Source organism: Alternaria arbusti, assembly GCF_024043155.1.
Source record: "Alternaria arbusti strain BMP 1465 chromosome Unknown scaffold_6, whole genome shotgun sequence".
Taxonomy (NCBI): Eukaryota; Fungi; Ascomycota; class Dothideomycetes; order Pleosporales; family Pleosporaceae; genus Alternaria; species Alternaria arbusti.
Window position 1 is genome coordinate 1,039,504 of NW_026249946.1, and position 13,419 is coordinate 1,052,922.

Below are 13,419 nucleotides of genomic sequence, written 5' to 3' on the forward strand. Positions count from 1 at the left end.
TGTTTCGCGCGCCTCGTTACGATTGTTCAGACTGCTTTTGCTGTTACAAAGGCGTTGAGTTCTATTTCCATCGCAGCACGCGACATCTCGAGGACGAGTTGTTTCGAAACATCCCTAATCACAGCTTCCAACCAAAAATGCGGCCTGCATATTAAGGTCATTTTGATAGGAACGGCTCAATATTAGCACGCGGCGCCTTCCACCGTTCTGAGACGCCGGTGGGCGGACCCCTGACCCTAGCCGTGATGGGGCTAGGCTATCACCTCGATCATGAATGTTCCCGTCGACGAGGAAATGTACCTGTCGATCTTGCTGCTCATCCTCGCCCATCGCTGCTTTTGCGTTTGATGAGAGCGCGCGCGGATAGGGGTCTGCAGACGTCATACCCCGAGAAAGTCAGCAGTACGATGCGATTGTACACATTTCGCTCAGTGAACATGATGTGAGAAAGTTCGTATTCGCTAATCTAATGACGAGTAGAAATCCGGGGTATATCGTGTTGCTCTAGAGTCGTTAGTGATGCCGCGTTGCCGGCGATTGCAACACTGACCCCATATTACACACCTCCAACGCCAGACATGCCTTCAAGTCAACCAAGAAAAATCTAAACAGACCTGCAGCCTACATTAATATGAAAACCTACCAGATAGGTGACCTGGCGTCGATGTAGGCACTATACCTGTTCAGTTTTTTTCTTGTATGAGGTGCCTTCTCCGAAATTGATATGTGCCAAATCGAGCCTTACTTCACCCTGCCCATGATTGGATCAGGAGGCGCATCGTCTGCTATAGGTTCTGCGGCCTTTGCTTTAACCGCGTTCAACATGCCCCGGTCAAAGTCATCCCTTGTTCTCAAAACAGCTTCCACCCATGTAATACTAACATCCCGATAAGCATTCTTGAACTCCACATACGCAAACTGCACCTGCGACTTGTCGCATTCCAGCAGCTTGAGGAACTGTTGCACAGCGCGCCATCGGTCCTTGATATCGCGACCTTGCTCACCAAACGACACAAACCACTCGAACGCTGTGTAAAGGTCGTCTTTCATCTTGTCTGCAAACTGATCCGTCCTCTTGAACTTGGCACCCTTGTTGCGCACAGCCCCGAGATATTGAACCAGCAGCTCGTCAGCGAGAGAATCGATGATAAGATCCTGTAGCGAGCGGTGGATCCTAGGGAGAAACTCATCCACGTAGTCTTTAAACGTTGTGATGATCGATGCCATATCCTGCCTCGAGTACCACTCGACGGTGAAGAATTTGGAAAGCACAGGCTTAAGATCGACCATGAAGATGAGCTCGCTAAAGACTTGTATGCAGTGCGATGAAATGTCAATATAGCCGTTCTTGGCCTCGTCTACATTCTTGGCCAGCTTGTCGATCATGTAATCCTGGGAGACGATAGGCGTGACTTCACGCTCAAAGACGCTCAGGAAGGAGGCTTGACCACTGCCGTCAATGTCATCGTCAATGCAGATGATCTGGTCGTTTGCAAGAGCGATGAGCCACTCCTGCAAGACATATATATCATCTTCATCTTGCGCGGGAGTAGGTCCGAGGTATTTGGCCTTTTCTTCGTCGATCAGTTGCGTCCATATACGCTGGCGAGACAATAGGGCACGGAACATGGAGTCGACTACACCATCAGCAACGTCGGGACGCTGACTACTGGCAGCGACACCGATGTTCTGGCTGAAAAGCGTCCAGACGTCTCCAAGAGCCTTCGTTTGGAGGATACCGTCAAAGTTGGTCTCATATGCAGTTTTGTCTTGCTGCACGAACCTCTGCCTATCCTGTGTATTGATGCGTTCCATGTATTGATCCACAGCCTGGATGATAACGGAGCGGTAGGTACGTATCAGCTCGGGACTGCGGTTGTCGATGACATGTGGCTGTAGTTGCTCTTCCGAGTACCCAAGCTTCTGCATCTTGACGTAGTACTTGTCCACCCAGTTGATGACAGCCAGCAGGTATTGCGGCCCAAGAGCTTCGTCATCGGCAAACTCCATGAGGAAGTCGTGCATCTGCTTGTGGTAGATATTGGTGTATGTGTCAAAGATCTTCCACTTCTTCGGCATGAGCTCGACCATACCCAGCTTGACTGTGTTCAGGTTGTTGAAATACCACTTGAAGTACTTTTCGACTTTCTCGGGGTCTTCTTGGAATTGTTCTCTCACTCCGTCCATCTCTGCCTTGCAAACATATTCGATGGAGGTAATGAACTTCTCCTTGTAGCCGCGAAGCTCCTTGGGCCCTTGTGTGATGGACTTGAAGCGAGAAGCGAGATCTCCGAACTCTCTCTGCGCATCTTGCAGCGCTTTGATCTTCTTGTCCGTCTTCTCTTCTTCCTCAATCACGACGGCCAAGCGGACCACCATGCCTACGTTGTCGGTCTGCACCAACTGTATGAGGTTTATGCACGCCTCGCCGATATGCCTGTCAAACCACTCTACGACATCGTCCAAGCGCGCGAAGAGGTCCTGCACCGTGATACCACTCTCTAGTGTGAGGTTATCGATGAGTTCGGTGGAAGAGTCGCTGTTCTTGATCTGGCCCATGGCTTCGTCGCGGATGTCTCGTAGTTGGGTCAGACCGTAGTGTACTTGTAGCAGGTTCGGCTGGTTCGCAGGGTCTTCGTCGTCCTGTGCCAGCAGGATCTCGAGGTTCTCCAGGCGCTCCTCAAAGGCCTCGATGTCATTGCGCATCTTCTCCACCGATTCAAAGTTCTTGTGTGTTTGCGCAACCAGGTTGATGTGCGGGAAGTCCTGAATCATATTCTGGGCCTCGGCGCATAGCTTGTCTATCTTCATCATCTCCTCTTTGATCAGGTTGACGGTGCGCTGGCCCTCGGTGATGCTGCTCATGCCCGACTGGGTCAACTCGAGCTGCTCTTTCAGCCCATGTCGGAGTTGGCCATCTATCAAGCTGTTAGCACGAATAATAAGATGTCTTAGAACCGCGCTGGCAAAGCATAGCAAGGGAGCTACATACTAGTAATAAGTTAGCAAGATATCTTGAAAGCTGTTCGTGGCGGCTACTTTACCCTACAGCAGCCTTCTTGCGCATAAACTCGGCTTTCAGCGCCGGTATCTTGTCGAGGTCCTCTGGGTGTCGCAGCAGCTCTGCGAGCTTCACCGTGGCGGACTCGACGTCGCCCATGGTTCTAGACGTGCTGAACACCCTAGAGCCTACGTTGACGTTAGATCACCCACTTTGAAGGTTTTTGTCTTGATGTAGTCTGCAAACCTGTTCAGTTTTTTTCGTGTATCAGGTGCGCGCCCATGGTAGGGTGCAGATGGAAGTCGCGGACGGGGTAGGCGGGCGGCCTCGACGTTACGGTACGTGTTCGGAGCTTCTGGTGATGTGAATGGACGGGCGGATCAATGCAGGTCCATGGCTAGCGTGCCGGCCAAAGGTTCCCACCCCGCCACTTCCTCGCGCTGTCGCCGACAAACTCAATCGCTCTTTCCACGCGCACACCTACCCAACATGGCCGACGAAGAACTCAACCTCTACGACGAGATCGAAATCGAAGACTGCTTCTATGACGAGACGCTGCAAATCTACCACCACCCGTGCCCATGCGGCGACCGTTTTGAGATCTCCATCTACGACATGCGCGACGGAGAGGACATAGCGCGTTGTCCCAGTTGTAGTCTGATGATACGCATTATCTTCGACCCGGTATGTCCTCTACTCAGTACATGGCGAGACTTGAGCACTGACATGTTGCAGTCCGATCTCCCACCAGAGAACGACGATGCACCCAAGAGCGTCGCGATTACCGCCTAGGTTCCTCGACTATCATTTCATACCACCTTACGAGGTTCCATACCATGTCTCCCAGTATCTACGGCGTTAGAATGCATATATCGGCGTTTGGGGGAAGTTGGCTATACAACGTGGTCGCAGTCTGGCAAAGACCAGAGATATACCACATGGGATGTTTGGGGAAGCAGAGTTGGGAATGCGCAATCATAAATTGTTGTCGCTTTTCGCTGTTTGCTACCGTATCATCGTGTATACTCTCCTGGCCAGAAGAGACTATCTGTCCAAATGTGCTCTGCGACGGGACGACGTACTAGAGCATGTGCTACAGACCATAGCCCACTCCATTAACGCGGGACCTGGTCATCTACACTGACGTCAACGCCCAGCTCTTTCCTGAGAATCTCAGTGAGCGAGCTGCCGTCCCTCATGTATACCCAGTCGCCGATGCCACCGCCCTCCTTGAAGTCCATGCCCTCTTGTGCGACGACCCAGTCGAATCGCTTCGGTCCGGAGATTGGGGAACTGAGCCAGATCTGCTTGTTCGGGGGTTGTTTGTTCAGTACGAATGTGTTCTCTTGGAAAGTGACTTCGAGCACGCCAGCCTGCAACCGAATTAGTATCCAATCTGAGTTCTGCTGCGTAATCGTGACTTACGGAGTAGTCTACTTCGATGGCTGGGTCATTCTCCTGAGCCTCCTCTAACCTCTGTACCAGCTCGCCCAGGTAGTAGTCTGCGCGCTCGTGGAATTCTTCTATTGAGAGCTCCGTGGGTTTGCCAGGTTCGTCGTGGGCTTCACTCTCCTTGGGCTTCGGGTCCTCCTCACCAGGCATAATACCCACCCTCATGCCCATTGACACGTGGAAGCTGCGAACGGGGGTAGCATGGCTGATGGCAGGAGCTCGGCTGGCGATGATGCAATTGGCGGGCGACTGGACGCGGAGGGAAGATCGGGCGGCGCGACGAACGGCGGTGCTGACGAATCGAGTAGCTGGCTTCATTGTGACTGGATTGGATGGGTTGGTGCACTTGAGAGGATTGTTGGTGGTGGAAGTTGCGGAGCAGCGGGAGAGTCTTCTGTTCCTGGGCTGGACGCAAGCTGGAGGAGCATGGACCCTCGCGCGCCTCCCCGCATCCTTCGGTGGGACATGTCCAACGCCAGTGTGCGCCTCACCACCACCTATCCACACCATGATCAACGCCGTCCTCGTCTTCAACAATGCCGGCCAGCCGCGACTGACCAAGTTCTACACACAGCTGGTACATTACACGTGACCTGACATTGCGCTCCAGGGCTCCCGCACTCACCACCGTCCAGGAAACCAGCGTCCAGCAGCGCCTCATCTCCGAGATCTTCACCCTCGTCGCCAACCGCCCAAACTCAGCATGTAACTTCCTACCGTATGTCTTGTCATAGTCTCACTCCATGCTGTTCCTAATGCACGTCTAGCCTTCCACCGCTCCTTGCCAGCAGCTCCAAATCCAGCACGCCCACGACTCCCCACAACGACACACCTTCCCTCGTCACCTACCGCCACTACGCGACCCTCTACTTCATCGTCATATCTACATCCACCGAATCACCTCTCGCGCTTCTCGATCTCATCCAGGTCTTCGTCCAAGCGCTCGATGGTCTTTTCGAAAACGTTTGCGAGCTGGATCTGATCTTCAACTTCGAGACATTACATGCGACACTGGGTGAGATGATAGTGGGCGGAGTCGTGGTCGAGACGCAGTTGGACAAAGTCATTCAAGGCGTCAAGGCACAGGGAAGAGTCGCCAAGAGACCTGTCAACGAAGGCAAGAACATTGGCGGCGGTGGCGGCGGCGGTGTTATGGGCGGACTGACCTTCGGCGGTCTAGGAAGGGGCGATGGCATGTGGGCTGGAAGATGAAGAAGAGAGTTCGAGGTCAAGATCCGCGAAGCCAGAAGCGTCGCGCTCGAAGCGTTGGGCGCCCCGAACAGCCCAACCGCTTACACAGCCTCGATAGTTCAAGAGCAACGACCCAACGGCGAAACCAGAGCTCACCAAGCGCACCGGCCGCCTCGACGTCTAGATCTGGACCCGGCGCATCAGCATGGCACCCACAGTCAGTATCGTGTCAGACTCCTCGGCACTACTCAACCCCCCTCATACTGTCCGCACAGGCTCGGCGGACTCGCAAACAATTCTTCCATGTCGCATGCGACCTCTATACATATAGCGCGCCTGTTTGCCTGTCCTGTGGGGTTACTGTTGTAAATTTCCCCGGACCGGGTAAACACATGGTAAAGGTCAAGCGTCGGTATATGTTCGAAACGTCGCGCCTGGAACCAATGCCGAGCTAGGATTAATGGAAACAAGCTTTTAATTTACCGCTCACTAGTTCGTTCCAAGTCCCACTGGAGGGCGAATGACAACTGTCAGCCCTTCATCTACGTTGTGGCGCCGAAGATGTGGGGAGAAACACTTTAGTCGAGAACTGCGTGACCTCATCTCCGCTACTGCTGATTGCTGGATAGTTTCGGGGAGATCGTTTCAATGCAGACCGCATCCCTTGAACCGCACGCACGCTCCGGCTGAAGACAAGCTTTATAAGAAGGTCTGTATCCCAAGACTCTTGGATTCCCCACCGCGTTCATTCATTCCAAGTCAACACCATGCGCTTCCTCACTGCTGTCACCAGCTTCCTATCCGTAGCTGCGGCTGCAACCACTGACATCGCCAAGCGTGCCGTGACACCTGGCGCTCTCTCCCAGGTCACCTCCTTTGGTGCTGCGCCCACCAAGGCTGGCTTCTACATCTACGTGCCTAAGAAGCTTGCGGCGTCGCCAGGAGTTATTGTCGCTATCCACTACTGCACTGGTACCGCACAGGCATACTACACCGGTAGCCCTTACGCCAAGTTGTCTGAGCAGTATGGCTTCATTGTCATCTACCCAGAGTCCCCTCACGAGGGCAAGTGCTGGGATGTCAGCAGCAAGGCCACTCTGAGCCACGAGGGAGGAGGAGACAGCAACACCATTGCCAACATGGTCAAGTGGACAGTCAAGCAGTACAAGGCCGACTCGTCCAAGGTCTTCGTTACCGGTTCCAGCAGTGGCGCCATGATGACCGTACGTTTGATGGAGTCCTGATCATGTCATAATTGCTAACCCCCTTCAGAACGTCATGGCCGCTACCTACCCTGACATCTTCAAGGCCGCCATCCCCTACTCCGGTGTCGCTGCCGGTTGCTTCGCCTCCGCCGCCAACGGAGTCGACGCCTGGAACAGCACCTGCGCCCAGGGTAACTCCATCGCCACTCCCCAAGCCTGGGCCACCGTGGTCAAGAACATGTACCCCAGCTACACTGGTGCCCGCCCCAAGATGCAGGTCTACCACGGCAGCGCCGACACCACTCTGCGCCCCCAGAACTACCAGGAGACCATGAAGGAATGGGTAAGTCTCACGATCTAAGTTCTCGAGTGATCACGTGCTAACGGTGTATAGGCTGCCGTTTTCGGCTACAACTACGACAAGCCCCAGAGCACCAAGGCCAACGACCCCCAGAGCGGATACACCAGGACCGTCTACGGTCCCAACGTCGAGGGTATCTACGCTGCTGGTGTCGGCCACACCGTTCCCATTCGGGGTGCCGACGACATGAAGTTCTTCGGCTTTGCTTAGACGCATCGAAAATGAAGAGCTACCATACACTACAGCCAAGCCTCATGGCAGTCACCAACAAGTCAATGTACATATTCGTGACTACACACATCACACTGCATTCTCACCGTGTTTACTTTTACATTTATTTCATTGCTGACCTACCATGTTCTACGTTTTTTCTTCTTTTCTGGCACTTGGGTAGCTTCTACGCTCTTGCTCCGGCGATGGCGAGACCAGAAACTCCTTCGCTTCGGGGACTTGTCATCGGTATCGTTGAGATTGTCCCAGCTGAACTTGCTTTGAAGCTGTGGTGTCGGCTCACACACAGTCTTTTCCTCGAATCCGCTGTCACGTCGCTCAGGAGGCGGTAGCGAAGGCTTGTAAGGCGGTAGGGGCTTAGTATCAGTATACGTACCTGGATGCACATGTCGCGATGCGTGGATGTCAGAAGGATGCTGATCTTCATCATACATCCTTTCAAACTTCCGCATCTCCTCGTTGAACTCGGCGATATACCGAGCCGGAATGGGTTCCTCATCCGAGTCCTCGTCTTCGTCCGGCCTAGTCCAAGATCCCTGTGGGTTATCAAGTGCCCGCATCCTATCAAACCCCTCATCAGTGAAATCAAATCCCACTCCCAGCGCCGCACGCGTAGCAAACTTCGCGGCAGATATCTCCGCCCGGCGCTCACGGCTCAAATTACCTTGCTTTTGGTACGGCGTCTTTGGTATCGTGTTTCGGGTCGAGGAGAGAGAGGGTTGTGCGAAATGCGCTTCTAGGCGAGAGCGATGTTGTTGCTTGACTAGGTAGCGGTATTCGTCATTTGGGAGGTAGTCTGGAGGTATGGACGGCCGGTAGTGGAGTGCGGGGTGGTATGTTGGGGATGATGTGGATGTGGGGTAGTATGCTGGTGGGGTGAAGGTGTAGGAAAGTGGAGACGCCATTCTTAGGTAATCCTTTTGTAGTTGGGAGATTGGTTGTGGTGATGAAGGCGTTTGGTTCTGTTGTTAGTTTTGTCTGGGATGTGCGGTTCAAATTGAGAGACATGTCTATGGGCGGGCATGGGACGTGTTATGTGTGTATATTGCTGTTGTGGCATGACTCGAGTCTCGTTGAGAAAGTACTATGTGGGGTTTGGGTGAATGTTCGGGGAGGGTGGTGGAAGATGGAATGATACTGTACACACTCACGGGAGTGTTCTCTGGGGTGGCTTATTTGTTTGATGATCGAAAGCCGCATTTCTACGTCAATGGGTCACAAACAATATCGAGTTCCCAGTTTGCTTCTATCGAAGTCTCACGAGTTGCGTCTCTGTGGACGACTAGTACCTATGAATAAACCAGCCCCATTGTGGTGTACCCGGCTTTCGAACTTTCGGTATCTGTAGAGATGATGATCTGTGTCTTCCCTCATGATTTGGTTGTTATTCGATTTTGTACGCAATGCGCATGAGGCTAGCGAAGCACAAGGAAGTCGTGGAGCTTGACAGCAATGACGTCATCGCCCTTTCCCAACCTCCCGAGGTCATCGATCAAAGCGGCGCCAAATTTCAGCTTTCAGGTTATTTCCTGCACTTCATACTGCGAACTCGAATCGCTCAGCATTAGATATACGCAAAGATGGCTGCCCGCGTCCATGAAGGTTCTCGCATCTTGTTATGGGTATGCAATATTCCACGGTGGCGATGAGGGCTAAATTTCGGCTGTATCGGCGATCTGTTGCTTGACAACATCACCTGTGACAAGGTGCGCAATGCTTGTTTAAGCATCGTTACTTATCCAGCGGTTCTCACTGCACTAGAGTATTTCGACCAAAGCACAACAAGATTGAGCATGGCATCCTCAGCAATCAATGGAGATCGAGCGCTAGATCTCACAGAGGCCGTTGTCACACTTCAGCAAACGACAAGGAAATTTATCGCAGACACCAGAGCAGGGCGTGAGGGGTTCGTTTTAAGACCCTTCTCTTCCGCTGATGATGAGAACGTCACGGGAAATATGCTTATCATAACCTCGCCTGACAAAGAGATCAAGACTCACCTGGAAGCTCTGGAAATGCAACTACGGGTGTTGGAACAACGATTGCGATCACGAGGAGACTGGCATTCATCAGATCAATTACTCAATATATCACTACCAACTATCCTCGACATCATCGACCTCTCAAACGCGATCACGCTGCTCGACCAATTGATCACCTCTACAAGCCCCGGTGAACAGACTACCCCACAGCAGACCTTGTCAGCGTATTCTTGGACTTGGGATCCTGCCTGGCATGAGTTCTACACATACATACCCTCTCAGCAAACATACCTTTATCTTTCGCGCTGGAAGTTGAATGAGATCAGGAACGTTTGGGAGCATGTGAGCATGGCTGGTGTAAATCTGATGCCGGATGTCGCGGTAGAAATGCTAGGTGCGTGGGAAGACTGGACCTGGGATTCAACGTGGAAACAGTGGTACCTGGACGTCGCCGAAAACGACACCGAGGAAAAGAGTCAAATTTTCGCAAGCCCATGGCGTGTACAAGGAGATGGTGAATGGGTCTATGTTGGCAGGATAGGCGGCGTCCACTAAGAAGAGTTGACGATTTGGTATCAAAACGACACCCTGAACGATACCGAAGTATCCTCAACGATGTACAGGCTGTTAAACACCCAGTCACTTCGGCAGTGTGCGTGAAAGGCGCATGTGAGACCTCAGAATCAGACATCATGTGCCAGACAAAGCGCGCATGTTCTACCCGCACAATGTGGTATCAGTACTATATCCCAGCGTTCACCCGCCTATTCACCATTCTCAGACGGCGTGAATACATGTTCCAAGAACGGGGATAAAGGACGATGAACGGTCGAGCAAACACACGCGTGGTTACACGGACCGAAACATATGCGACACTCCAACCCACAGCGCAAGAGGACTACTTCTCTTATCACCCGAAGACCAATCCTCGTAGCAAACCGGTCCTTCAGCGTCCGCATATTCCGACTCCACTGCATGTAAGCTACACGAACTGTTCGCCGCTCGCTGCAGGCCCGGCAGGATGGAAGTATACGCCGTTATCTGCGCGCACTCCTGGACTTGAGTCGTTTCGTCACGATCACGGGGTAAAATTCAGGACACGTCTTTCATTTCGAGCTGTTCTGCTGAATTGCCGTTGGGATTTGTTGTGGGACGAGGATGAGATGCCGGCCAGGGTGATCGGTCGCTGTCAAATGTACATCGACGAAAAGTACGAGTCTGTTGAATGGAGACTGGCGAAATGCGGACGAGTTTTGTGTGGGTTCTTAGGTTGGCCTTGGCGGAAGCTATCCTATCGGCGGCTGACATTGGAGGAGGTAGATGAGCTTCTTCCAAGTTTCTATCGCGACGATCTTGAGTCTGGGCTTTCGCATGATATAGAAGATGTTCAGGCTTTCGTTAACCATGCAGTTTAGCATGCACTGCAAGTGGACGTGCGCGATGTATTGTCTCTTTACCATTAGCAGGTGCATGCAAGGTACATCTTACACGATTGCTCAATCAAATATAAAGGACGCTGTCAATCCTCAAAATGTTGTTTGATACTCAACGCGCAGTGGCTGGTTCTAATTTTCGAAAGCTTGTTGCGAGAGGGACGGAAAGGGGAAGGTGCTTCTCGCGGCTATGACGTAAGCTCTCACTAGCGCCTAACAGGACAGCCCCGATGCACGCGTCCCAGCCTCCTTCTATGACCCTCATCTCAGCATCAATATACCATCCTCCTGACCACGTATTTCATCGTCGTCGCGCACGAATCCTCTGCGATCAGGGCGCAATACCGGTAATGAAGATCTCCGACTTATCAGACAGTGACTCATCCTCAATATCCATCCCTACTTCCGGGCGTCCGCGAGACGCGTCTGGTCGACAGGAGCAATTTCCAGAGAGTCAGCCATGTCACCATACCCATGATCATGTGTCAAGCATCAATAACTATCAGATGCCTTCGCGCGTGATCAGCAGGCGCCACTGATTTTGGGCAATATTGAATCGAGGCAACTACCGGCATGGTTAATCACCAGAGATTCGCCCTCGATATTGGAAGCCCTCTCACCAGCTGCACCCCACAATGCGCTTTCACGGAAATGTGTCATGCAGGGGCTGGCTCACATGCTGATAAACTGCGAGACGATAGAACCATATCCTTACACTCACATTGGTCTGGCTCGCAACTCATCATACGGCGCCATGTTAACTCTCCTTGCAATCGTACTATTTGTACCGTCTATGAACGCGCTACTGCACCATCTCGCAGTTGGCACTACGAATGGGCAGGCGTTGTACTCGCTGGAGACGGACGATGAATCCAGGAGAGTGTATACGATTACGGCAAGAGACGCAGGTGGAGCATCGCCGTCTTTGGCGCTCGACGTACGTGAATTAATCCTCAGTAAAGATCATTCCCGTTGACATATTCGGTAGCGCTCGAAGCAGCACCTGTTCAGCAGTCGTCCGCAGGATGGAACCCTGACCCGCCACTCGATTGCGCCTACATACGAACTCATCAGCGAAGGCACTATGGAGATACCCTCATCATGTTGGTTTTCATTATGGCATCCGCATGCTCCTTCTGACGAATTTAGGCAATACTACGAACTTCCTGTCCCTAAAGCTAGGATCTTCCGTGCACAACACTGCTATATGGGGCAGTGCTAGCACAGGAACTTGCAGTATCGTCTTTGGAGTGTCGCCAGACGGTTATGATACTATTAACTCCCAAGAGATCGCCGGAGACGTACACTCTATTGCATGGGCTCCCAATGGGCGTAACTTGCACGCATTGGACTCACACTCTTCCGGAAGTCTCTTGACGTCAATTACGAACTTCCGTATGTCCGAAGACCCGAATTTGCAGGACGTGGTGGGTATTAATTTCCTTGGTAATGTCACAAGCGCTTCACAAATCGTCGCCCATCCCAGCGAAACCTTAATGTACATCGTCACTAAGGACTCAAACGAGCTGATTGTCGTTTCTTTGGCAGGTGACACCCTCGTGAGCAATTCTACTCCTGTCCTGCGATATAGAATGCTTCCTACTTCTTTGGATGCGACACAGTTTCAATCGTCATCTCTAGCTATTTCTGCGTCTCGAAACACATTGTGGACACTTTCGCAGTCTTCGCTTCAAGCAGTCATTACGGCCTTTACCCTCAATGTCACAACCGGCGAGGTGGTAGATGTCGCTGCCCGAGCGAGCTGGCAGGGAACTGGCGAAGGCCAGCTTACGGCAGCGCCTTTTGATGGTGGCGATGTAGTCGCTATCACAGACTCTCCGACGGGATACATCACTATACTCGGTCTCGACCATTCCACATTGCCAAGCGCCCGCATAGCCGAGGATTTTGGCCTTCACGACTATTTGTATGCCATGCAAGTTGATGAGAGGAAACGCAAAGACATACGAATGGCTGCACCGAAGATCAAGAGCTATGGCCGGGTTCTGGTTGACGATCACATCAACTTAGGCGACTGTGCGTGGATCGATTGAGAATATCCAAGTTCCCTACGTTTCAGTACAGGCAATGTCTTGTTCTCAAACAATGAGCCTTTGATAGCCCCGTCTCCACAAAGCCACTACCGGTCATCAGTTTTACACTCGCATCCTTTGTTTGTTAATCGAATTACATCAAGCTCTTCTGAAGTAGCGGTGCGATGCGATTTCCCAGTCTGAACGGACATTACATATCTATACAACCCGTATTCAAGCACTTGAAGACTTTTTTATATGCCGTATGTTCACATAATAGCGTCATAACATCACTAATGCTTGCAGTCCTAAGCGCCGCCGCGAAGCCGAGACTGCGGCTACTCGCCGAGTACGCGCCAGAAGAGCAGCGGCTGCCGCAGCAGCTACCGTAGTGAACGCCACCAATCCGCTTCTCAGATTTCCGGGAGGTTAGTGAGACGTCTTCTGCAACACGCACGAGTGCTAAAATCATGCAGAAATTAGGAACAGAATCTATCAACTCGTCTTCGATCACTTTATAGCAACTCATC

At 52.2% G+C, this 13,419-nt stretch overlaps 7 protein-coding genes across 7 annotated transcripts; 4 read left to right on the plus strand and 3 right to left on the minus strand.

Annotated features, from left to right (window-relative positions):
* Window positions 1-741: 741 nt before the first annotated feature.
* On the minus strand, window positions 742-3,160 carry J4E86_005562 (uncharacterized protein; the record flags this gene model as incomplete). Its single annotated transcript, XM_051446095.1, has 2 exons — window positions 742-2,926; window positions 3,045-3,160. The coding sequence occupies 2 exons, from the start codon at window positions 3,158-3,160 to the stop codon at window positions 742-744; spliced, it is 2,301 nt and encodes a 766-aa protein (XP_051302862.1).
* A 330-nt stretch (window positions 3,161-3,490) lies between these two features.
* DPH3 (Diphthamide biosynthesis protein 3) lies at window positions 3,491-3,793 on the plus strand (the record flags this gene model as incomplete). Its single annotated transcript, XM_051446096.1, has 2 exons — window positions 3,491-3,685; window positions 3,737-3,793. 2 exons carry the CDS (start codon window positions 3,491-3,493, stop codon window positions 3,791-3,793), a joined length of 252 nt encoding a protein of 83 aa, XP_051302863.1.
* Window positions 3,794-4,116: 323 nt separating this feature from the next.
* Window positions 4,117-4,771, minus strand: J4E86_005564 (uncharacterized protein; the record flags this gene model as incomplete). Its single annotated transcript, XM_051446097.1, has 2 exons — window positions 4,117-4,374; window positions 4,427-4,771. 2 exons carry the CDS (start codon window positions 4,769-4,771, stop codon window positions 4,117-4,119), a joined length of 603 nt encoding a protein of 200 aa, XP_051302864.1.
* A 190-nt stretch (window positions 4,772-4,961) lies between these two features.
* On the plus strand, window positions 4,962-5,665 carry J4E86_005565 (uncharacterized protein; the record flags this gene model as incomplete). Its single annotated transcript, XM_051446098.1, has 3 exons — window positions 4,962-5,030; window positions 5,089-5,171; window positions 5,221-5,665. The coding sequence occupies 3 exons, from the start codon at window positions 4,962-4,964 to the stop codon at window positions 5,663-5,665; spliced, it is 597 nt and encodes a 198-aa protein (XP_051302865.1).
* Window positions 5,666-6,411: 746 nt separating this feature from the next.
* J4E86_005566 (uncharacterized protein) lies at window positions 6,412-7,420 on the plus strand (the record flags this gene model as incomplete). Its single annotated transcript, XM_051446099.1, has 3 exons — window positions 6,412-6,867; window positions 6,917-7,192; window positions 7,244-7,420. 3 exons carry the CDS (start codon window positions 6,412-6,414, stop codon window positions 7,418-7,420), a joined length of 909 nt encoding a protein of 302 aa, XP_051302866.1.
* A 140-nt stretch (window positions 7,421-7,560) lies between these two features.
* J4E86_005567 (uncharacterized protein) lies at window positions 7,561-8,346 on the minus strand (the record flags this gene model as incomplete). Its single annotated transcript, XM_051446100.1, has 2 exons — window positions 7,561-7,817; window positions 8,106-8,346. The coding sequence occupies 2 exons, from the start codon at window positions 8,344-8,346 to the stop codon at window positions 7,561-7,563; spliced, it is 498 nt and encodes a 165-aa protein (XP_051302867.1).
* A 3,907-nt stretch (window positions 8,347-12,253) lies between these two features.
* Window positions 12,254-12,910, plus strand: J4E86_005568 (uncharacterized protein; the record flags this gene model as incomplete). Its single annotated transcript, XM_051446101.1, has 2 exons — window positions 12,254-12,283; window positions 12,539-12,910. The coding sequence occupies 2 exons, from the start codon at window positions 12,254-12,256 to the stop codon at window positions 12,908-12,910; spliced, it is 402 nt and encodes a 133-aa protein (XP_051302868.1).
* Window positions 12,911-13,419: the final 509 nt, after the last annotated feature.